Source organism: Lynx rufus, unplaced genomic scaffold (genome assembly GCF_022079265.1).
Source record: "Lynx rufus isolate CCGP_SWC_20201006 ecotype Redwood Valley unplaced genomic scaffold, mLynRuf1.p SCAF_7, whole genome shotgun sequence".
Taxonomy (NCBI): domain Eukaryota; kingdom Metazoa; phylum Chordata; class Mammalia; order Carnivora; family Felidae; genus Lynx; species Lynx rufus.
In genome coordinates this window covers 68,520,406-68,547,355 of record NW_025814889.1, presented here as the reverse complement: position 1 = coordinate 68,547,355, position 26,950 = coordinate 68,520,406, and the positions used below count along the sequence as shown (strand labels likewise).

The 26,950-nt window shown below is 34.9% G+C and overlaps 1 protein-coding gene across 1 annotated transcript in view; it reads right to left on the bottom strand.

The window, feature by feature from the left end:
- Positions 1 to 26,950, bottom strand: part of CNTN1 (contactin 1) — a 168,253-nt gene that overhangs the window by 108,886 nt on the left and 32,417 nt on the right. The window contains exons 11-13 of the mRNA XM_047066344.1: positions 26,216 to 26,343; positions 25,741 to 25,916; positions 7,667 to 7,787 (exon numbers count right to left, since the gene is read on the bottom strand). Of these exons, the coding sequence (XP_046922300.1) occupies positions 7,667 to 7,787; positions 25,741 to 25,916; positions 26,216 to 26,343 (425 nt within the window). The remainder of the gene's footprint in view (positions 1 to 7,666; positions 7,788 to 25,740; positions 25,917 to 26,215; positions 26,344 to 26,950) is intronic.

Genomic DNA, 26,950 nt, shown 5'->3' with positions numbered 1-26,950 from the left:
CGAGATACATCCAAGTTGTGTGTATCAATAGATCATTTCCCTTTTATTTTTGAGCATTATTCCATGGTACTCATGTACCACAGTTGAACCATTCCCCTATTGGAGGAGATGTGTTTTTTCCAGTTTTTGATTAGTATGGATAAAGCTGTTGTGAACATTTGTGTATATATTTTTATGTGAACATATGTTCTTATGTCTCTGAGATAAATGCCCAGGAGTACTGGGTTGGATGGTAAGCACATGGCTACCAACTGCCATACTCATGTCCAGAGTGGCTGTCCCATTTCACATTTTCATCAGCAATGTGTAAGTAACTCACTGTCTCTACATCACTATTTTTTTTTTATTTTAGGCATTCTGATATGTATATAGTGATAAGCCATTATGGTTTTAAATGTACTTTCTCCCAGTGGCTAATGATGTTCAACATCTTTTATATGTTTATTTCCTGGGGTGTCTGGGTGGCTCAGTTGGTTAAGCATCTGACTCTTGGTTTCAGCTCAGGTCAGGATCTCACATTTTGAGATTTTGAGCCCTGCATCAGGCTCTGCACTGACAGCTCAGAGCCTGCTTGGGCCCCTCTCCTGCCCCTCCCCTGCTTGCACATGCTCCCTCTCTCTCTCAAAATAAATAAACCTAAAAAAAATTATGTGTTTGTTTCCCATTTGTATATCATCTTCATTGAAATGTCTGCTAATGTCTTTTGTCATTTGTCACACTGTTGTTTTAGGGTCTTAAGAATTCTTCACATATTCTGTACACAAATCTTTTGTTAGGCATGTAGTTTGCAAATATTTCCTCCCAGTCAGTAGCTTTCTCTTCGTTATCTTCACACTTTCACAAAGCAAAAGGTTTTAATTTTGAAGAAGTCCACATTATCACTTTTTCATCTTATACATTATGCTTTTGGTGTCAAGTCTAAGAACTCTTACCTTACTCCTAACTGCTGAACATTTTCATCTTCATGATTTTTCCTGAAAGTTCCATAGTTTTACATTTTACATTTAAGTCTATGATTTACTTGGAGTTAATTTTATATAAGGTTTGAGGATTAGGTCAAGGCTCTTTTTTTTTTCTTTTTGGTCTATGAATGCCAAATTGTTCCAGCATCATTTATTGGAAAGACTATCTTTCTTCCACTGAAAAAACTTAGCATTTTTGTTAAAAATCATTTGGGCATATTTGTAGGAGTTATTTTTTGTGCCCAGTGATGATGCACCATGGTTCATCAGGCCAATCTTTAATCCAACTTTGCTAGACTCATCCCAGCACTATTAACTCAAAAACTTCTCTAAGAGGGGACTTAGAATTGTGTGTCTCTAATCATAGTGGTAAATCTAATGTACAACCATGTTTGGGGACTCTACCCAGAGGTTACACAAAGATCTCTCATGAATCTTTGCTGAGGTTGGTGGTGAGGAAGTGGAGGGTATCAGGTGACTCTGTGACACTCTTTTATTAAATTAATTAACAAATATTTGACATTTAGGGAAACTTATAAAAAATAAGAAATGGCTACTTATGTTCTTGCTACTTGGCTTAAGAAATGAAACATTACTTATAAAGATGTAGCTTCCTGTGGATCCCCTCCCTCTTCGGTCACATCCTCCTCCCCTTCTGTCTCCAACCTCAGAAGTAACCACCCTCCTATATTTTATGATTATCATTTTCATGCATTCTCTATATTTGAACATATAAAATATGCACATACAAAGGCATGTATCTACATATATACAGATATGTACATATATATCTACATATATACACATATGCATATATACTCATATATGTCTAATTTGTTATTTTAACAGAAATCTGAAGTAAAAGCAACTACCAACTTGATCAGAGGACAAATTATCATTCTCATTAGTCCTCAAACCTAGACAACAGCAGCATATCCTGAAGTCTGGTTTATTAGCTTAGTTTGCTTACATTTATCCACATGCTTACTGGCTTCTTTGTTCACCATGCTTTCTGACATCTCAGAACTTTATTCTGGGATTATTTTCCTTCTTCCTGAATTCTACCCATCAGACATTCCTTTATACATAACACTTTCTTGGAGGATAAACTCTGTTATTGTTTGCCTAAATATAACTTTATTTTTCCTCATTATCAACGATAATTTGTCTGGATATACACTTTTTGGTGGACATTTACTTTTCCTTTAGTACATTGAAGACATAACTCCATGGCTGTTGTTGTATCTACAGCTGCATAACAAATTATCCGAAACCCAGTGGCTTAAAACAGTAATAAACATTGCCTCTCATATCTTCTGTGGCCTAAGAACTTTTTAGCGGCATAGCTGGATAGTTCTTGATCAAGATGTTGACCAAGGCTACAGTCTTCTGAAAGCTTGCCTGGAGGATCTGCTTTCTAGATGGGTTACTGGAATGACTGGGAAATTGATACTGGTTTTCAGTAGGAGGTCTTATCCCCTCCTCATGTAGGCTTCTCTACAAGATGCTGAAATGTCCTCATGACATGGCTTCCTCCAGATTAAGAGTTCCAAGAACCAAGGGAGAAGAAGTGATGTGATTTATGACAGTGTTCAGCACTGTCACTCCTGTTGGCATATAGAGCAACCCTTAGTGTGAAAGGGATTACATAAGGGTTGGTATACCAGAAAGCAAAATGAGTGGAGGCCATCTTGAAGTCTGACTCCCCCCAGTTACTTGGTGACTTTTATTGCTGATGCTGATTAGTCTGCAGTCGATGTATTGCTATGCATTTGCAAAAAGGTATTTTTCACTTTTGCTGTACTTACCATTTTCTATCTATTTTTAATGTTCTTGGGTTTTATTTTCATTATTTTTATTGATTGTTCTTGTGTTTCATTGTGATTCTTAAAAACGAGAAACCATATTTCTCACTAATTTCCAAAAATCTGTAGTCATTATCTTTTTGAAAGGTTTTTCTCTCCTACTTTATCTATTAGTTCTTCTGATCATCTGATTTGACAAATACTGTTTTCTCATTAGATCCTTAATATCATCATCTCATTTTCATAATTTGTTTTTGTTTCTCTGTGCTGAAATGTGTTAATTTCCTCACGTCTACCTCTTAGGTTCCCTGATCCTTTCCTGATCTGTCTCTAATTATTGTTTAACTTATTGATTAATCTATTGTTTTTATTATTTTCAATGATTATATTTATCATTTATAGGAACTGTCCTTGTTTTTTCCCCCTCCAAACCGCTAATTTTTATAGTATCTTGTTTCAAACTCATTTTGGCCAGTTCTTTTATTTATTTAAAGATATGGGCAGGATTATTCTCATTCCTATTCCAATGATTAGAATATGTGAAGTATCTTGAACTTAAACACTATTGTTGTCCATCAGTCTAATTCCTGGTTCTCTCTCATTATGGCTTGTTTGTCATTCTTTGCATAATTTCATATTTGAAGGCTCACTATTTAGAGAGGGTATTCTTCTGCCTTTGCCAAGGCTGTGAGGAAGAACGTATACTGATTTATCCAAAACTTTGGGTGCTTTTAATGAAAGAGTTTTTAGGACACTGAATGAGCATATTGCCAGTAAAGTAAATAGTTTTGATTTCTTTCAATCAGCGCAACTTGAATTCTATATATAGGGCTTCCAAACCCATACTGCTTGAATAAAGGTTACTTGTGCAAAAATAAGCTCTATTCTGTACAAAGACTAGCAGAAACATATCCAAAGTGAAAGGATAGAAGTAGTATAAAAGGCAACTTTGGAAATCAAAAGTGAAAATCACACAGTAAGTATGACCCCATGATTTGAAATTGTTTGCATAACTGGAGGAATGGACAATGTGCGCCACTTTTATGGTCTAATCCTTGAGCATCCATTGGCTCATTTAGTGGGTAAATAAGTTGAAGTCCTATACATTTTTAATTTTCTTAATGTTTATTTTTTGAGACAGAGACAGAAAGAGAGAGAGACAGAGCGTGAGCAGGGGAGGGGCAGAAAGAGGGAGAGACAGAGAATCTGAAGCAGGCTCTAGGCTCTGAGCTGTCAGCACAGAGCCTGACGTGGGCTTGAATACATGAGCCGAGCCGTGAGATCATGACCTGAGCCGAAGTAGAATGCCTAACCAACTGAGCCACCCAGGTACCCCTGAAGTCCTATTCATTTTTAAACATAAACATTTAGGACTGTTACAATGACTTGTAGCTGATTATTAGACCATTTTCTATAAATTGGTTTTAGTTGACCACATTAGCTATTGTTTTCCTTATTTCTCAATCCTATCATACATTAAACAGATAAAGGGTAGGAGATGAGTTTTCTCTGGGTAAAAAGCTCCATGAAATCAGATCCAATGTTACATTTTCCTTGGACTGTGTTTTTCCTATATTTAATTTCATTTTATATGTAGAAGCACTCAGATTTAACTAATGCATTGCCTATATTCTAAACTCAGTTTAAAATAATGACGAAAAATATAAACCAAAAACACATTTTTCTCTCTCATAGAAATTCCTTTCATCAAACTTTATGAACATACCCACATTCACCCATCCATGGTTACACACACACACACACACACACACACACACACACGGTGTGATAACAATAATTTTCATTTGTATTCGTTCCCTTCAAGGTAACATAGGCTAAAAGAAACCACAATGTCTAAGTTACATCTGAATATTTCTACTTTCATTTCAGCCTTCTGATACGGCATAACAGTTTACACACTAAACTAGTTTTATTGTCCAAAAAATTTATCAGGGATCATCAGAGGAAATTACTTTCCTCTCTAACCTGCTCACTGCCCCACTCCTAACACTAATTTCAGAATCAGCAGTTTAGATCACTGGCATCTGAAAATGAATTAGAATTAGTTCATCTCGAATCTGGCAAATTCTTTTATATATATATATACACATATATATACATATATATAGACATATATATATAATGTCTAATATATAACATATTCAATATGTTTTGAGACAGATATATTCTTGGAAGGTTGAGTGAAAATTGAGTTTTTCAAAAGCAATTCATAATCTAAATGTGCTACTAGATCTCACTATGTGGAACTTGTTAGTATTTTTTTTTTATTGGCATGAAGTGAATAATCATCCCTTAGTTTCTCTTTTTAGAGAGTCTTGATCTACAAAAGGGAAAGAAAGAAAAACAGATTAAGCTTCTTGGCCTTTGGGCCAAAAATGGTCTTTTGGGCCACTGCCAGCATTGGAAATCTGATAAAATTATAAATCCACAATATACAATTATAAATGCCATACACACACATGAAATTTTGCATACAATTTCAGGAAGTCCATGGGACCCCTTGAATCCTGTCTATGGACTCCAGATTATGATTTCCTGGACTAGATGAGAAAATAAATTAAATGGATAAATGGACCAATAATAATATTACTTGAGGCATGCTATATTTTCTTATATATTACTCACCGTTACTATAATAAATTTAAAAGAACTGTTTAATTTTATATCCCATGACTTAGTATATAAAGCATATTTGAAGGTTTAATTTGTATACATTTTGTGGCACAAGCTATGCAAATATTGGCTTTTTTAATAGCAAACTTCTCTTGACATAAATTGAATAGCTTTTATATTAATAGAAATAAAGTTTGGAGAATGATTATAACATGCAGACTTTTAACAGTACTAAGCAATACTTTTTATCTGCCTATATGGTTGTTTTTTAATATCCTGCTATAGTTTAGGGGCTTAAAATGTTCTATTGTGTTTCTACTGAGTGCACTTGCCAGGTTCTATTGATTTGAAGTATTTTCTCTGGAACTAAAAAGCTTACAGAAAAACCTTTATATTTCCAAACAATACCTGTAATAGCTTCCTTTTATTTGTTTTACCTCTATAAAAAACATACATTATGATGATTATTAATTACCTAAGTATGTGTGGATAATACCATTAATACCCTGATTGCATTTGCCAAACTTCTTCTTCCTTCTAAATACTGGGAATTTACCATACTCTAATTATATAAAAACACTGCTGTACAAGCGTTGTAACATAACCCCTTTTGTAACATTAATGCTAAATCTGTTAATATGCAAGCAATTTCCATTAAATACATACATAGGCTATTGCTAAAAAAGGCTTAACAGCTAGTAGTCTGACTGGAAAATACAGGGAACTAGTCTCTCTCTCTCTCTGATAACTCTTGAATGCTAGATGTCCCAGATCATAAAATACTTTTAATGGAAATACAGAATTTAAATGCACTTTCTTCAAGTTAGTATAAGAGATGTATGGAATGAATGTCTAAGTTCATTTGGATATGAACTTCAGCTGGACTTCTATTACTCCATTGGAGAATATGTTAACTGGACTATAAGTCTTCTCAGCATTTCCCCAGTATGACTTGGGGACTCCATATTACCATTGCTCTAGAGGGAAATACGGGAGATGTATGAGGTTGAATGAAACTATAATGATCCAGAAAGGGTATGAAGACAAACCACATATCTCATGTCATTTACTAAATATTTGTTTGATTGTGCAAAAAGTGTCTGAACAAGTGTGCAATAAATATTAGTCAATAAGTATTTCTAGTAGATGAAATATGAAAACATAAAAACTTTAACATAAAAAAGAATAAAATTAAAATGTTAACATGACACTGAGAGAGAAAAAGAGAGCTATGAAAATATGAAATGGAATTCTGCAACTCACTTAAGGATTAATAAAAAATACATATGTGAATTTCACAATCCAGTAGAGAAGATAACTCATATGCACAGATTGCTATAAAATGCATTATAGAAAGTAGTAAGTGTTATGAAAGTTTAGAAGAGAAGGGCTTATGTTGGTGACATCAGGAAAGGACTCATTAATTTGGTAATACTTGAGCCTAGCCTTGAAGGATGGCTTAAGACTTGGGCAACAAATAACGACTACAGGAAATGGAAGCAATGTTGTGAACCAAGGAACACAGCTGGAAATCCTAGGATATTTTTGTAGACTGGTGGGACACTGGAGTTGGTTACGTAGAATGGTAAGAAATTAAAGCTAAACAGGCTGAGGTCAATACATGGACCTTCTTGGTGCTTAGTTAAAAGGAGTGGTCTTTATTCTGTAGGCGGTGAGGGAAGAGCCAATGAATGATGTTTTGAGATGGCCTTACACCTATACAGCAAAGACCAGTATCAAAGGAGCTGTATTTTCAAAAAGGGCATATTCCAGCACATTCTCAATTATATATAAGAACAAAAACACTGCTTTGAAAGCTAGCAACAAATAGAAACATGATGCATGTATAAATTAACTTCTTATTCTAAGATTACGGTAATAAATACGTAACACTTGAAGTTATAGTAAACAGTATCAGTATGCTTTTTCCATAAAAAATAAAAATGGAAACACTATTCTCAACACACGAAAAGTATTAGCAGAAACTGAGAACTTCTGGTAAATACTGAGTTTAAAAGCACAAACATTTAGTAGGAGGTATGTGGTGTAAGTTTCTAGAAGACATGTAGTTAGTAAAACAAACAAAATCAGTGTTGTTTACTACTTGTCTAGCAAAAATCATTCTTAAGCATGGATGAGGAGCTGTTCTCAAGGACCAAGACTCTAAATATATAAGAATTCATACCAGAGTGACCAGAAGATTATACATAGTTATGCAAGTCAAATACCTTTGGTTTCATAATTTTAAAATGTTGAAACTCTTACCTCGCACAACAAGATCAGCTGAAGCTGAAGAATTGTCCACGATTGTCTGAGCAGTGCACGTGTATCTCCCAGCATGCTTCAGCTGGGCATTTCGGATGAGCAGTTCTCCATTGGAATCCAGCTGTTAGCAAAGACAGCAGTCATTCACGTCAGTATAATCTTCACCAATTTTATGGCATTTAGGATTCAAGAGGTACATTTTCTCCCTAACAAAATGAGTACCATGAAAAGGTATATCTTTTAGATATGCTAACACTGTCCTATGTCTTTTAATGACAATTCTGTCTTTACTTAGGTTACTTAAAGTCTAGACTTTGGTATCTCAAGAGATAAATAAAGTGAGTGAATTGTATAAGATCCTTGTTTTTTTTAACATTTATTTATTATTGAGAGACAGAGAGACAGAGCATGAGCATGGGAGGGACAGGGAGAGGAGGAGACACAGAATATGAAGCAGGCTCCAGGCTTTGAGCTGTCAGAGCCGGATGCGGGGCTCAAACTCAGAAACCGAGAGATCATGACCTGAGCTGAAGTCGGACGCTTCACTGACTGAGCTACCCAGGTGCCCCTGTGAGATCCTTTTAGTCCTAATATCTTTAACATTCTATTATTTGTATTATCAGAATGCCATACAGAGATAAAATATTTCATTGATATCTTTAAATGATAAATGATAAAGTCTAAACCTCTTCATTGTAAGTGTCAATGAGGATAACTAAATGGTAGAAGGCTAAGAAGAATTATTAATTTGGTTTTGCAAAGCCAATCTAATTGATTAACTTCAAGATGTACTAAGGTTAATTACACAAAGATACTAAAAGTGTGTAGAAACTGTCAAAATGGACTATTCTAATATTTTCCATTTAGGTCAAAACATAAGCTCCATGTAGGCAAAGAATTTTGTTTTGTCACTGCTCTATTCTTAGCATTTGACTGATCAATATATATGTTTTGAAGAAGGCTGAGGGAGTCTTGCTTGTGAGAGATAAGGCACCATCTCAATGCAATTTCTAAAAATAGTTAATATTTATTGAATGCCTACTCTGTATGAGGTGCTGGGCTACGCAAGTATGGAAGTGTGTGTGTGTGTGTGTGTGTGTGTGTGTGTGCGCGCGCGCGCGTGTGCGTGAGTGTATAAAATCTCATTCAATTCTCTTCTGACAACAGTCCTATGAGATAGGTCCTATTCTGTCCATTTTATTGAAGATACAAGTGAGACTTAGAGTAGCTAAGTAATTTAACCAAGGTCACTGAGCTTGTTGCATAGTGGGAGCATGCTCATTATCTCCAAGCTATTCATTTAGAGAAAAATTTGGAAAACTCAGTTGTTAAGTAGATATTTCATTTTCTCAAGAACCAAATATATTGATTTACTATTCTAATCACAAATATCCAGCTATCTTAAAAGATGAAAAATTGGTGATTAGGTTAATGTCTGAGAAAATAAATGAGGATAATTTTTATATGATAGACCTACACATTTTTAAATTTTGGTTTTTTAATGACTGTGGAATGAAGGCTCTATTTCACCATGGGTTTTGCAAATGGCCCTTTCATATGTTAATTTCCTTCTGGTTTTGGAAAGTATTCTGGTTTGCTATACTTGTTTAGTTAATGAGATTAGGAATGCAGGCATACCTTGAAGATATTGCAGGTTTAGTTCCAGACCACCACCATAGAGAAAGTCAAATGATTTTTTTTTTTTACTTCCCAGTGCATATAAAAGTTATGTTTATACTGTATAGTCTATTCAGTGTGTGATGACATTATGTCTAAAAAAGCAATATACATACCTTAATTTAAAAATACATTATTGCAAAAAAATGCTAACCATCATATGAGCTGTCAGCAAATCATAATCTTTTGCTGGGGGAGGGAGTTCCCTTACTGATGCTTGCTGACTGATCAGGATGGTGGTTGTTGAAGTTTGGGGTGGCTGTGGCAATTTCTTTTTTTTTTTTAATTTTTTAAAATATTTATTCTGAGAGGGAGAGATAGAGAGCAGGGGAGGGGCAGAGAGAGAAAGAGAGAGACAGAAAAAGATTCCCAAGCAGGCTCCTTACTGTCAGCACAAAGTCCGATATGTGGCTCAAACCTATGAACTATGAAATCATGACCTGAGCTGAAGTTGGATGCTTAACTGACTAAGCCACTCAGGTACCCACAATTTCTTAAAATAAGACAACAGTGAAGCTTGCCCCATAGATTGACTCTTCCTTTCATTAAAGATTTCTCTGTAGCATATGATGTTGTTTGATAGCATTTACCCACAACTCAACTTCTTTCAAAATGGGAGTTCATCCAGTCCCTGCCCGTGCTTTATCAACTAAGTTGATTTAATATTCTAAATCCTTTGTTGTCATTTCAACAATTTTCACAGCATCTTCACCAGGAATAGATTCCATCTCAAGAAAACATGTTCTTTGCCCATCCATAAGAAGAAACTCCTCATCTGCTCAAGTTTCATTATAAGATTGCAGCAATTCAGTCAAATCCTTAAGCTTCACTTCTAATTCTAGTTCTCTTGCTCTTTCCACAATATCTACAGTTACTTCCTCCACTGAAGTCTTGAACCCCTCAAAGTCATCCATGAGGGTTAGAAACAAATTCTTTCAAAACCCTGTTCGTGTCAATACTTTGGCACCTTTCCATGAATTTCAAATGTTCTTACTGGCATGTAAAACTGTGAATCCTTTTCAGAAGTTTTTCAGTTTTCTTTGTCCAGATCCATCAGAGAAATCACTATCTATGGCAGCTATAGCTTTATAAAATGTAGTTCTTAAGTAATAAGACTTGAAATGAAAACACTAATTTTAAAAGATATATGTACCTATATGTTTACTGCAGCATTATTTACAATAGCCATGATATGGAACCAGCCCAAGTGTCCGCTGATAGATGAGTGGATAAAGAAGATGTGGTACACACACACACACATACACACACACACACACACACACACACACACACACACACACACCACACACCACACACCGGAATATGAGTCACAAAAATGAAGGAAATCTTGTAATTTACTACAACTTGGACATATTATTCAAAATGAAATAAGTCAGAGAAAGACAAATACCATAGTATTTACTACATATGAAATCTAACAAGAAAACCCAAAATAAATGAACAAACCAACCAAACTCAAATACAGAGAACAATATGGTGGTTACCAGAAGGGAGGCTGGTGGGGGAATGGGCAAAATAGGTGAAGGGAATTAAGAGGTACAAACTTCCAGTTTTAAAATCACAAGCCATGGAGATAAAAAGTACAGTGTGGAGAATATAGACAATAATTTGTAATGATGTACAGTGACTATGCTTATTGGGGTGAGCACAGAGTAATGTACAGAATGTGTTGAATTACTGTGTTATACGTCTGAAAGTAATAAGACATTGTATGTCAGTTACACTTTAATTATAACTTGAAAGGAATAATAGACTTGAAAGTTGAAATTGCATCTTGATCCATGGGCTGCAGAATAGATGTTGTGTTAGCAGGCATGAACACAACATTAACCTTGCTGTACATCTCTATCAAGTCTCTTTGGTGACGAGGTGCACTGTCAATGGGCACTATTATTTTGAAAGAAGTCACTTTTTTATGATCAATAGGTTTCAACAGTGGGCTTAAAATATTCAGTAAATCATATTGTCAACAGATGTGTTGTCATCCAGGCTTTGCTGTTCCATTTATAAAGCAAAGGCAGAGTAGATTTTGCATAACTCTTACCAGCCCTAGGATTCTCAGAATGGTAAATGAGAATTGGCTTCAACTTACAGTCACCAGTTGCGTTAATCCTCCACAAGAAAGTCAGCCAGTCCTTTGAATTTGTGAAGGCAGGCATTGACTTTTCTCTAGCTATGAAAGTCCTAGATGGTATCTTCTAGTATAAGGCTAGATTTGAAAATGTATTGTTTAGTGTAGCCACCTTCATTAATGGTCTTAGCTAGAGCATCTTGTTGCTGCTTCTCCACCAGCACCTGCTGCTTCACGTTGCATTGTTATGTTGTGGGGATGGCTTCTTCCTTCACGCCTCACGAAACAATGTGTGCTAGCGTCAACTTTTCCTCTGCAGCTTCCTCATCTCTCTCAGCCCTCAGAGAATTGAATAGAGTCTGGATCTTGCTCTGGATTAGGCTCTGGTTTAAGGGAATGTTTTGGCTGGTTTGATCTTCTATCCAGACCACTAAACCTTTCTCCTTACCAGCAATAAGGCTGTTCTGCTTTCTTATCCTTCATGTGTTCACTGGAGTAGAACTTTTAATGTCCTTCAAAAACTTTTCCTTTGTATTCACAACTTGGTTAATTGTTTGACACAAGAGTCCTAGATTTAGGCCTGTCGTGGCTTTCGACATGCCTTCCTCTCTAAGCTTAATGATTTCTAGCATTTGATTGAAAGAGAGATGTTGACCTCGGCTCGGGTTAGGATCTCACGATTCGTGAATTCAAGCCCGGCATCAGGTGAGCACGAGCCTCGCTTTGGGTGGGCCCTGCTTCTCTGTCTCTCCCTCCCTCTTTCTGTCTCTCTCTCTTCCCTTTGTGAGATTCTCTCTCCTTCTCTCTCTCTCTCTCTCTCTCTGCCCTTCATTCACTTGTGCCCTGTCATATATGTATGTGTGTGTGTGTGTGTGTGTATGCATATATATATAAAGTGAGAGATATGAAACTCTTTCTTTTACTCAAATACTTAGTGGGCATTGTAGGGTTATTGGCCTGATTTCAATATTGTTGTATGTCAGGTAATAGGGTAGGCCAACCACAGTCAGAACACACACAACATTTACTAAGTTCACTGTTTCATATAGGTACAATTCATGGCATTCAAAAACAATGACAAGAGTAGCATCAAAGATCACTGATCACAGATGACCATAACAAATATAATAATAATGAAAGTTTGAAATATTGTGAGAATTATCAAAATATGACACAGGGACACAAAGGAAGGAAATGCTATTGGAAAAACAGTGCTGACAGACTTGTTCAACATAGGGTTGCCACAAACTTTCAATCTTTAAAAACACATTATCTACAAATAGCCATGAAGTGCAATAAAACAAGGTATGCTTGTAATCACTAGTTATAATCTGAGCACATTGGCTCAGTTGGTTATAATGGGATCACTACTATCTCCATATAAAGAACTTGTCAGTGGCCACACACATTGTTCCTTGACAGTAACCAGTCTTAGTAAAAATGAAGATAAAGGTTACACAATTTAATGTCAGTTGGGGGTCTTCTTGTGCCCTGAGGTCTAGATTGACTAAAAATCCAGCTTCCAAGATTTCTGAAAATTCTTAGGGTAGGAGAGTATTTTCCTCCTGCTATATTTTTTAGTTATTTTGGTGCCACCAAGGAACACCATACAAGAAATTTAGCTCTTTCTCTATTTTGTCATACAACCTAGTAACACAAGGTACTCTCTAGTAAGGTGGGTTTACTGAATTGAAGATGATGGAATTGGTTGTATCCCACAGGGTGGGGCATATCAACATTAAAAATGATCATTCACTACATATTTCTATTCTTAAAAGTCCTGTTGGCCATATTTTTACTGGGGATTTCACAGTGATTTTACCTTTCCCAGTGCCCTGCCATCTTGCTGGCATGCACTCCTGCTCCCGTCTCTTACTTCTCTCTGTTTTCCCCTGGAAACAGAGAATTATTCTTCTTTCTTCATGTTAATCTGCTTAATTCTACTACGGTTGCTTGGATTGAATAATATCTATTCTTTAAAACCTGAATTTCTGTTCTTAGTTTTTTTTCCCCATTTTTTAAAAATCTCTTAATCCTCAATTCATTTTAATCTGGTTCCCACCTCTTCAACTTATTTTACTTGACTTCTAATAGCATTTGAGCTTTCCTACACACTCAATTTCCAATCATCTAGGACAACACACTTTTCAGAAACTTTGAGGGCATTTTCAATCCTCTTCTTCAACTTCCTTATAATTCAATCATAAATTCTTGAATTTATCCATTCCTCCCATTACTACTATCTCTTTCTTTTTCTAAGCTACCCACATCTCTCACTGAACTACTATGACCTATTAGATCACAACCTCCACCCTTATTCTACTCTATTCTCTGCTCTACTTGGTACCCAGAGTGACCTTTTTAAAATGCAAGTGTGATCAAATCACCCCTCTTTGTAATAATACAACTTATTGAAAGCTTTAAAAATGTTCCTCTTCCTGGAATAAAACCTATATGTGTTATAATGACCAATCTGGTGCCATTTTCTAGAGTCTGTCCAATATTGCAGCTTACCAAGTGCCCCCATTTCACTTACTCTGCTCTCCAGGAGAACTTTCCCTTTTTAGGCCCTTAAATGCATCTTGTTCTCTCCCATCTCTGGTTCTTCATAGTGTTTCCTCTCCTGGAATGTGATCCCCCTCATTCACCTAAGTAACACTCTCCACTCACCAATACCACTTCATTTCCTCAAGCAACACTTTCCATTTTCTCTTGTTATATTTTGTCACAGCACCTTTTACCTTATGTCATATAATACATCTCAACTGCAATAAAATATTTGTACAACTGTATGATTAAAGTTGGTTTTCCTGGAGGACTATAGGTTTTATGTGAGGAGGAAACATGCCTGTTTTGTTCATCATTGCATCCTTATGTTATATATGTACAAAGCTGTCTTCTACTGAGACATGATAATTTTTTGAGGGAGGGACTAGATCGTATTTATTATTATATACAAATTAATTATATCTGACGTACAGGGGAAATTCAACAAATATTACACAAATGAATTATTAAATATTATGTAAAATGTTTTTATTAAATTCTATTAGTAATTTTGTATGACTTCTTCAGGTAAGATAATAATATTATAAGATAAAATAACCAAATTAAGAACAACTATTGCTATCCACATACATGAGAGCAATATATATAATAATATATTTCAAACTAATTTTATTAGGAAATAAAGTTTTAGCACTAACTTACAAATTTATAGAAAAAAAATGCAGTTAACATATAAGAATGGAAACCTCTGAGTTTTCCAACCACTTATATGTGTTATAAAGAATCTGGCCTTGTCGGAAGAGAGGTCTGTTATTTTCTCAGCCTCTGGAAGGTAATCTATATCGTCTTTTTCTGTTTGGGTATCTTGGATGATACTGGATAGACTAACAACATGATTTAGAGTGGGTGTTAGAGACACCTGTATACTTTTAGACTTAGGGTCTAACACTGTCTAGTGACTTAGGTAGTGGCTTTGGTCATGTGGTATCAGTCCAATCTTAAGACTGACATTAACCATATGGTCAATCAAACATGCCTACATGGTTAAGCCCCAGTAAAATCTCTGGATACGAAAGCTCAGGTGAGCTACCCTGGTTGGCAATACTCTGTGCACACCGCCACACACGTAGACTGATAAAGTAAAGCATCTTGACTCTACAGAGAGAGAACAATGGAAGTTTTGTATTTCGTATTTTTCCTGGACTCTGCCCTATGCACTTCTTCCATTGGCTTATTTTAATTTGTATTCCTATAACAAACTGACCATAAGTATACTAGCATTCAGGAAGTTCTGTGAGTCCCTTCCAGCAAATCAAAACTGAGGGTGGTTTTGGCAACCCCTGGAACTTGTAGTTCATTTAAGAAATGAAGATGGTCTTGGAAACTGTACCCTTTGTAGTTGGCCTAGTTCCTCATAGTGCCTTACTAAATAGAATTCTTCTGAGAAAGGAGATAAAGAAATACTATGGTATTATTTATAAATACTTTTTAAAAATATTTGAAGTAAGGAGAGAATAAATGTGTGTGTATAGTGAAGGTAGTAATAAATTTTTCTTGAGCTATCATACGGGCCATTATGGCACATTAGCCAAAGTGTATATGTGGTTTACCACTTAGAAATTTCCCAAACCTAAATCAAAAGACCTGCAAAATATAAATGCCCATTCCTTCCTTCCCCTTCCCCCATGAGTAATTTTCTAGTGAGAAAAAATAAAATTATAGTAAAATAATATAATTTAAACACTATATATTTGTAAAGCATACAGCTTCAATGTGCTTTCACATTCTTAACAGCACTGTACTGTAATACTAAATATTCAGTAATGGAAGGATATTAAGTAAAATCTTTTTAAGCTATTATGACATAAGATAATAAGGTATATTTGAGAAAACTAATGTTTGCATAAAAAATAAAAAGCAGTTCTATTATATGCTTTCATTATGTGAACTCACTACCCTGTTTGATTCCTATATTTAAACGAAAGCTAATCCTGTTGCTAAACTCACACTATTTCAATGAGTCATGTGATTAGATTGGAATTAAAAAAAAAACAACACTTCAGAAATATTAAATGTTTTCATTCAACCTCACAATAAAAAATTGAGGGCAGAAAAATAATATAAAAATAAACAAGTTGTGACACCATAATTGCCTTTAGTAAAAAATTTGTATTCTGTATACCTAAATTCTTTTTTTCTTAATAAAATGGCTTTTTCCTCCAGACTCTCAGTTTGAAACATATTGCTGTTTACATATTCAGTTATTTTATTCTCAGAGAAATAATGTGGCATGATTTTTATACTTTTCACATGTAATGAAAACCGCAAACTATTTTATGTCTTAACATTATATTAAATATATACTATTTTAGAATAAACTCTTTAAAAGTTTTAATTAAAACTATTATAAAAGTTTAATGCTAAAGTAACTTAAATGTCAGCGAGTTTTAAACATTAGGACTTAGGTAGGTAATGACAGACTTCTTGTATATCATTACCTTATGCTTATAATAATAAGGGATTTTAACATTTATTTTCATTTGCTCTATATTTGGTAAAGGTGTGGCACTGGAATGTCTCAAGAAGGAAAGCAAGGGAAAATATACTATATCATTTCCAATATAGTTGTGTATGTATAAGAGCTTTCCTGAAGTTTTATAAATGGTAATAGCTCTTTCCATACCTCAAGAGAAGCTGAGGTTCTCTGGTCAGCAGAACGCTTACAAAGCAAGTAAAGATCATGGACCTCAGCACATTCTAGCCACAAATTAGATACGAATGCTCTCTATATTTTCACTAAAAAAACCACAGCTTGGCTGAATTACAAAATGCTTCCCTTCATGTGAGGAGAGTTGAATCACATACTGGAAATTGTGATAGCACAGCTCAGGGATGTTCCAAAGTGTATATGTGGTTTACCACTTAGAAATTTCCCAAATTTAAATCAAAAGACTTCCAAAATATAAATGCCCCTTCCCCCCTTCCCCCTCCCCCGTGAGCTAAATCTACAAATTCATCTCTGCAGTATAAATGAATCTGAATTACTAAGATGTAAATTGAATTAATCATCATGAACAAAGAAATAGGTTGTATGGTGCATACAAGGTCTAGATAAAGGCTATATACATATATCAATGAAAATGGCTAAATATCAATGAAAACATCTATTTTGTTCCATTGAAATGCAGAAGGAAGGGGCAGATACAGAAGGTTGAAGGAAAGAATATCCCTTAAAGAGAATGTTCTAGAAACTTAAAAGCAAAAGCTATTAAACATGTTTGATACATGCTATATCTATGAGAGATTAAAGAAATTCTCTTTTTAGTTTTGGCTGGTTAGATTAAAAAAGGCATAACTATAGCAGATGTATCACTGCAACTATAAACTTCAATATCACAATCACCAACACAATTTACAGCCTTAGTTAGGGTTCCATAGGTGTCAGACACTATTATAAATAAATATTCTATGTGTGCAGACTCACTTGCTCTTAACAGCAACTCTGTGAGACAGATACTATTCTTAGTCACATTTCAGGGAAGAGGACACAATACTACTATAACTAAAGCCACTACTATTGCCAGTAGTGATGGAATAGAATTGCTGCTGATAGAACACTTCTGCTGCCACTAATCCTACTATTAAAACCGCACCTGTTAATTGCATTATTGCTGCTGCCACTGTGGCCACTATTCCTGAACTCCTTGGAATATCTGATCTAATTTATTAAGTGACGTTTAGATGTCTGGCAATATGTTTTACGTATATACATTTACATACCTTTCTTATGTAGCTTTTATTATACTCAGGGAGATACTATTTATATTTCCATTTTAAGGACAAGGAATTTGAGATTTTAAGTTGAGGGGCTTGTGGAAGGCTCCACAGTTAACACTCATTACTGGTGTTAAACTGTTTCCAAAATTCTAGTTTATGAATCAGACAATGGGATCTAAGTTCACAGTTTTGCAGGTAAAAATGGGTATCTTCTCATAGCAGAAAGAATACAATGCTATTATTTTACATAATTATTTATTAAGTTCTTAACTTATTTAAAGGTCCAAACATGAGAAAATAGAAAGAATACTACCATGGTCACCTGTATACCAACCATTTGATTCAATAATTTTAAATTTACCATACTTGCTTTACCTAATTAGTAGCTAGCTAGCTCTGTCTTTCCTTGTCTCTACATATACAACGTGTCCATCTTTTTGAGTATTTGAAAAATAAATAACTGATATTATCACACTTTCACTCCTCAAAATATTAGATTGGACCTACAAAAATGGTTACTATCTTACATAATTGCCAAACCATTTTCACATGTAACATAATTAACACCAATTTCCTAATATCACCTGGTGTAATATTACCTACCTAATATTCAAGTGTTACTACCTAATATTACTAATATTACTACCTAATATTTAAGTGTTATTGTATGCAATGCTTCAGCATTAAGTTTTAATGTGGAAATTTTTTTAAAGATATGACTTAAAAATATTATGAAAATGAAATAATATTATCATAAAGACTTAAATTAGGGAAGTGGTCTAGGATTATTACTAAGGTAACCAAGTATTTACAGAGTCAATGTAAATATTGTATATCTTTAAATTTGGTTATTTTGATGGCTGAAGTGTCCAATTTTGATCATTTGGACAATTTTATTTACTTTTTTGTTTTGTTTCTTTTTTTAAACACTTAATACTTTCACTTTTTTTTTTTAAGAGAGAGCAGGTGAACGAGGGAGAAGGGCAGTGGGGAAGAGAGAGAATCTTAAGCAGGCCCCATGCTTAGCGCAGAGGCCGATGTGGGACTCGATCCCATGACCCTGGGATCATGACCTGAGCCTAAATCAAGAATCAGAGCTCAACTGGCTAAGCCATCCAAGTGCCCCTACAGTTGAAAGTAGCTTGGATATTAATTTGTGTGGTTTCACATCAGTTCCCATTAGCCTTAGGGTTCTTAAGATCTTCAAGGATCACTTGGTAGAAGAAAGGAATCATATGGGAAGTTTTGTGGGACAACAACCTCATCTTCTTGTCTTTTATTTATTGGGCTTCTGATTTAAATTCTCTTTGCAAAAAGGATTCTGCTGCTAAAAACTTGTTGTTGTTGTTGTTGTTGTTGTTATTTTAAAACTTCTGATGTGGACTAACCTCCTTATATAATAGATGAAAAGCCTGAGGCTCAGAGTGACTGTTTTGACCAAGGACATAGAACTCTGTCAAAGGCAAAACCAGAAAAAACACTCCAGATCTTTAGATACTATTATGTTCTTAAAAACAAAATGAAAAAAGTTAGATAGAATTTTTGGAATATGCCAGCTAATGACAAAATAGTGTACTGCTGGTGTGATATAAATAAAACATCAAAGTCCACAATGTAAAAATTATAAAATTCTTAAGACACCGAAGGGCTACATGTTTATTTCTTCCTTTTATCTAAATACTTATCATATTTTGCCAGAATAATAACTGCCGTGATGCTTAAGTATGCAAGGAGTTCTATGTAAAACAAAGGGACTTTAACTTTGAATGTATTTCTGGACATTTTCCAAGCCAAGACATCTGAAGAACAGACTTGTTGCTCTATGTTCTTATTTCCACTTACTTAGCATTGCCATCAACAAATGCTCACTAATGACCAGACTATGGGGTGTTATGCTACAGAATAACTTTAGCTGACATGGTCTCTACACAGGAAGTATAATGTTCTAAAAGAAGCCAGAACATGTATAGACACCTCCCTTTTCATCTCCCCTGACAGTAGTTTCTCAATCTTGGCACTATTGACAATGTGGACCAGATAATTCTCTGTTGTGGGGGAATGTCCTCAGCATTATAGGATGTTTAACAACACCTGTGCTAAACAGATGCCCATAATACATAGCCCTTCCCTCCTCCCCATAGTGGTGACAACCCAAATTGTCTCCACAAACGGCCAAAGTCCCCTGGGGAGGAAAATCGCTCCCAGTTTAAAACCACCACTTCAGGGCTTGCATCATTTTGTGGTGCCTGCCGGTCTTCTGCTCTAAAGCAGTCCTTGCCTGGATGATGGCCCAACCTTTCTTTTCTCCTCCAACCTTTACCCCCCAATTCTGGACAATCGTCACCTTCTTGCTGAGCAGTAACAGAGAACCAATAACATTTTTATTGTCATTCCTTCCTCCTCTCTCTCCCTCTCCTCCTCCGCCCCTCTACCTTTGGATATGCAGAAGAAAATTTCTGTTCAAATTCATAACATATTCTAGTATGGAACACATAGGTCTTAAATTTAAGCACCATGATGTTACATGTTCAGTATAATTAATATTTTCTTTTAAAAGGAAAACCTGAGGATAAGAAGTCTGTCCTCCTGTGTTTTGAATGGTGTTGTATATACAAGCAGAACAAATGCACACCCACACACCTGCAAACACACACTACACCTATCTACCTAAAGGAGATCAGAAAGAATTGCCTACAACTACAAAGACCACCAGAAACCATGTAGACTTGATTTACAATGTATTGCAAAGTTTGCTAATAGTATAGGGAAAGTGAAGTAATTTGGATAAACCTGAGTGAATGTAAAAAGGTTCATTTAACACAATGATAGAATAAATTGGGAGTTGAACAGCACTGCCTTATAGTGCTTTGAACAATGGGAGGTGGGTATTAACCAGTGGATGAGAATCCGAAGTGGTGAAGGCCACGGGGTCTGCGGTCAGAGCACCTTGGTTTCAAATCCTCCCTGTCACCAACAAGTGGTATGAGGACTTTGGACAAGTTACTCAATCTTTCTGATCCTCAGTTTCTTCACGTTGAAAGTTAAGAAAAATCACAATAATATATGTTTCCTAGAGGATTGCTATGAAGATCAATGGAGAAACACATGAAAAACATTTAACCCAATGCTGGCCAAACAGGAAGCACTCAATAAATGTTAACCATTCCCTCAGCAAGGAAATAGCTAGAACTTTTTGCTTCAGATTAGGTATCCAGTGCAGCAGGAGTGTAAGAATTAAAGTATGAAAAATTGATATCTGTAAGCTGAAAAAAACTATGCAGCAAAACCCTCTGGAAATTTCAGTGCGGAATGATTGCCCTCTATGCAGAGTATTAGTAACTGCTTACAATCTGCCAGAACTTGTGTCAAGTGCTTCGTAGGCATTCTTTCATGGAATCATCCCAAAATACTAGGAAGCACCAGTTTCACAAACCCAGTGAAGCAACCTGAATCAAGTAAGTGAATTATTAAAAAAATTTTACAGAGATGGAAATCTGAAAGTTTAGAGAGGTTTAATCACTGGCTCAGGGTCACACAATAAGAAGTGACAAAATGAAGCCTAGACCCCAGGACTGGTTGTGGCAGAGCCCCTGAACAATTCAGATGCTATTAATGAATTCAAAACATATACATAATAACTTATTGCCAAATTTCAATTTTAACATTTATTTGTATTAAGAGAAACAGGAAGAAGATATTAGAGTGGCAATACCTAGAATTGGAAAGTTCCAACTCATGCGGTTAACTAAGATAATGGCTCGGACAGGAAGGCGTTGTCAAATATTTGAAAGAAAATGACTCAAAGTAGATGTCAAAACTTAGATGGTTATTGAAAAAAAGTAACTTCCGCAGATCAGACACCACCGTGGGAGAGGCATAAAATGGTATGTTAAATAGGTTTTTAAAATTTTTTTGGTGGATAGTTTTAAGTCCTTTCAGGAACAAAAGGGAATATAAATTAAATTGATAAGTGAAATGACTCTGCCTTTTATACTTACTCTAAGGCAGTAAGCAGCTATTTCACTGGAAAATAAAAATAAAAGCCATTTTATAGTTGGGCTTGAAAAATTTATTTATTTGTCACATAACTTTGATAGAATAAAAGAATGCCAGATAAATTGCTTATAAGCTTATTGTATTCAAGCTTCAATTTTTAAAATTTGTGATTCATATATATAATTCTTAATATCCTTCTATGCATAAGTTCAAATGAAACATTTACTGAACCTGATTATATAATAATATAATGCTGAGTGACTATTTATGGAATGAATGAAAGAATAAATGACATAGCAGGTAAATTAGATATTTAAGTTATTTTTTTCTATAATCAGTATGAAGTGTTTCCACACAGCTTTAAAATTAGTATCTATATATATATACATATTTTTAATAATCAATTCAACAGAGTTTTGCATGAAGTAGGATCATTAAATGTAATGGCGATGTAATTTTTACTTTTTTTGTGAGTTCACTATAAATTCTTAAAAGAAATGCACCTTGGGGAACCTGGGTGGTCAGTCTCTTAAGTGACCTACTCTTGATTTCCACTCAGGTCATGATCTTATGGTCCCTGAGATGCAGCCCTGCATGGGGCTCTGCACTGACAGCACGAAGCATGTTTGGGATTCTCTCCCTCTCTCTCTCTGCACCTCCCCCTCCCTCTCTCTCTCTGCACCTCCCCCTCCCTCTCTCAAAATAAAAATAAATAAACTTAAAAAAAGAAACGCACCTCTTGAAAATATACTTTTTTCCTGATAACTATATGAATATAATTGAAAAAATATAAAGTAGAATTTTTTTAAATTACCTATAATCGCATATATTAGACCTAAGTATGGGAAAATGTTTAATTTCATAAACCTTCAAGTCCCAATTATTCCAGGCTGTGAAATTTGAAAACTTATGCAAGGTTGCCACATTGTGGTCACAGCGGAGAATAGCAAGCTAAAATCAAAGCATCGTCATTGATTTGACATTGAATAAAATTTCTTATTGAAACTAAATTGGAAAATACAAACTTAGTTTCTGGAAATTAAAACCTTAAATTTTGGTTTACATATTCATTCTTCATTAATTAGGACTTCTGATATTAATTTTTAGCAATTAAATTTATTAAAACGAATGATGATGATGACATCGGTTTTGATACCTATGAAAACATTTACATTTGAATTTTAAACTCACAGGGTGCCTCTAATTGATTTTGGATCAGTGCCTGTGTTTATCTTATTCAGTGTTTTATTCACCCTAGTGTCTATCCCTGTTCCTGCTTTTGGTATGTGCCCAGTACAATATTTTAAATGAACAAAAATGATATTCACTGATTAAAATGCTGCCAGAATCAAATAAAATATCAACACATTATTTAAGACCCCCCCCAAAATGATGTACTGACATATTTGCCCATGCAATTTGAATAATCAACAAACGCAGTCAGCAATGTCCCTTCCTTTGTATTCCCTCACTACGCTTGAGGTAGGAAGGGCCACTCCTTCTGACGCGGTCTGTCAATGCATCCAGCAGCAATTACCAGTCATTAGCATGATCTACTAAGAGGGGGATCAAACACATATGGTGTTTTTACTCAAACTTCGTGTTGTACGTTTAGCAGTGAAGTCTGACTTTGAAGTTGGCTTTAAAAGAGAAGGAAGATGCAAGGGAAGGTTTTATAGGTCTTAGGTTCAAAAGACAGAATTAAATTTAATAATTTATTTTAAAATAAATTTCTCATCTAGGTTTTTTTAAATTATTTAGAGAAATGAATCGGCCTGTCCATCTAATGTGCTCCAAATGTGTATTTGATATTTTTACTCAATGAAGTTACATATTTAGCTAGTGAATATGTGTTCTACCAGTGGTTATGACTTGGTGGAATAAAGCTGAAGCGGAGTTGGTGAGGCAAAGCGTGGCCTGCAGTGAGTTGTGCTCTGGATTAGCTGAGGGACAAGCACATGAACTTCTGTGGCTGTCATCTGCAAAAGGAGTCCAGTAAGTAATGACCAAAGTCGTTTATGTTTTTATGATCCATTTTATTATTTATTTCTTAACTATTATTCCAGTTATTTCTTTATTTTCCTCTCTTTTTAAGCTACCAGGCTATTTTTCCTTTTTTCCTTTCTCCTTTCCTTCTTATCCCTGTCTCTTTACCTTCCTTTTCTCCTTTATTCCTTTCTCTTTTTTTTTGAAATATTTATTTACATCAACAAACATAATGTAACTATCATTTTAAAGTACATAAAGAAACTCCATGTATGAAGTTCCAGCAAATTCAAAAGTCTTTTTCTTTTAAGTAAGATATTTGTTTAGCTCATTTTTTTCCCCTGAAAATGAGTGAAAACTGAGTAGCATTCACCTTACTTGCAAAATTAAACACAATTTGAGGAAATTACTAAAGATATCAGTGCTAATTTTACTCATATTGGGAACAGGTATGAGTAAGCATACCAAAATATTTTTCAGAAACATAAGGAGAGATATCATATAAGGAGTATAATGTTAAAATAGTCCCCTGTTGTTATTTTCTAAAGTGTAAGTTTTGTTCTGACAATGAAAGACAATCAGCAGGTTTACAGTAAATTTCTACTCATAGCTAGAGCTGTTAGATTTGCAGTTAATATGTAGAAAGCATACATACTGATTATTGCATTGATAGTAGTTTTATGAATCTATCTAATAAGAATTTAAGAAGAAATGTTTTCATCTAGTTAAAATCAGTCTCACTCAACCTGGTTGAATGCTTGTTTGGCTTTTTAAAGTGTAAAGTTCTAGAATTTTTTTAAAAGCTAGACAATTTGAAAGCATGCTATTATATGTACATATCAATCTTAAGATTTCATAGGACTTTAAAAATCCCACATATTCCATGGAGTTAATTCAAACTTTTATTTATATATTGATAATTAACTTCTAAAATTAAAATTACTTTTCTTCACTAAGCATATGTTCTAAAGAGGTTTTTAGTTCCTTAACAATAGCATTTCTAGGAACAGACAGGAACAGTGGCCAATTTATCTTTTATATATAACTGACCCTTGAACAATACGGGGGTTGGGGGCACTATACCCCTGCACAGTTGAAAATCCATTATAGCTTTGACTCCCCAAAAACTTAACTACTAAGAGCCGTCCATTGACCAGAAACTTTAGTAATAGTTAAACGGTCAATTAACACATATTTTGTATGTTGTATCATATATTGTATTCCTATTATAAAGCAAGCTAGAGAAAAGAAAATGTTATGAAGAAAATCATAAGGAAGAGAAAATACATTTATGTACTGTACTTATTGAAAACATCCACGTGTAATTGGACCTAGCAGTTCAGACCCCATGTGGTTCAAGGGTCAACTGTTCGCTGTAACATAGACAGTCCTATCTTACACCAGCGATGTTCCTATGCAAGTCAGTATTCCTGCATTACTTACCAGTCCTTTCCCTTTATTTTCTTTATTTCTACACAGGGACACCACTATTTGTACTTATAGGACTAGTGCCATGTATGATTTCCTATTCTTAAAATACAGCCATTTAACCCTTCTAAAAATCACATGACTATTTCCTCAAACCCTCCCATATACATATTTTGCCTATTTCTTACCCTCAGAGAATAAGAGAAATGCCTTAAAGTCATCATTATAACAAAGGATAAGCTCTACGCTCTTACCTTATTTAAAATTATTATGAAGGCACTACAACCAAGAGTACAGATACAATGAGGTATAGTACACAGCAATATCACAATGATATTGTAATGAAAGGAAAAATGAACCTAAAGCCCAATGAATATGTATTGATTAATATCTCTACCAGAATACTTACAGCCAGCCATTTTTGAAAAGGTTCAACAGTGGTACAGGTAATATAAGTAAACCACTAAAAGCTTTTTTTTCTTTTTCTTTTTCTTTTTTTTTTTTTTTGCTTGTTTTTCAGTCTCGTATGAATGATTAGAGTAAAAGGAGTTGCAGTGCAGACACATAGGGGTCAATGGAATGTTAATAAGATGAAACTTAAAACACATACCATAAAATTCCGCTGGTAATGAATGTTCTCTTTGTTAAAATCGATCACATAGCCATTGAAGGACCAAATAAATGTGAGATCCAGGGCGGGATCAAAGGACGCAGCACACTGCATGGTAGCATTTTCTCCAACAGTAATATCAGCATTAATTGGGGCCAATATAATTCGCGTGGGATCTACACAATGGAAAAAAAAGAATAAAGCACAATTCAAGAAAACATTAGATATCATATTATCTGGCAGATTCAAAGAATAAAAGGTACTACATTTTTATTTCTCTGAACAAAGGGAGAAAGATGTTTTCAGATTCAAATTCTAGGAACAATTTCATTAAGCAAGAGATTTGCCCAATAGGCTTTTGAAATGGAAACTTATCAATACATGGACTGTCTTTGTGAATCATGTCTTATACTATATTAGAAACTAAGTACTATGAAACTAGAAAAAAATTAATATTGATCAAATGGTTTCTTACCTGTAATAACAAGAGTGCCAGTGTTATTAGCCCTCCCTCTATTATTTTCTGCAAAGCATGTATAGATACCTCCATCATTTCTTGTAATGTTATTTATTTCCAAGCTGCCGTCTTCCCAAATGAGTATTCTATTCAAATGAGAGAAACACATTCTTCACAAAACTAATTTAATAAACATTTTACTATTCTGTCTTAGATTACAAACACTAGGTTTTGATCATTACAATTTATACAAATTACTCGACAGTAACATTTTCTAAAGATGAAACATTCTAGCCTTTGTTTATACTATTTTTTCCAGCATTGACCAATTGCTTTAGAAAGCCATCTTCATCTTTTTCTTGGACTATTGCAGTAGTCTCTAACCGGCCTCCTGCTTCTATCCTTGCCTGTCTCTAGTCTCTTTTCCACATGTCAGTCAGACATGAAGACATAAGTGACATAAGTCACACCATGTCACTCTTCCGCTCAGTGAGATCACTCTGCAGCTCAGCTCCCTCCAGTGATTTTCCATCTCACTCATAGTAAGAGACACAGTCCTTTGATTGCCCTTTTAGTCCCTGGGCAATCTCAAAGCTTTTGCACATTGGAACCTTCAACAAAGCTTTGCTTAATAATTCTAGCTAGCATTGCATGCTGCTGTCCAGGCACCCTCTCCAACCCATCCCTCCTCTAAGATTTTCTCTCCTAATATTCATGCCGTCACACATACTTCAGTTACTTATTAATCTATCT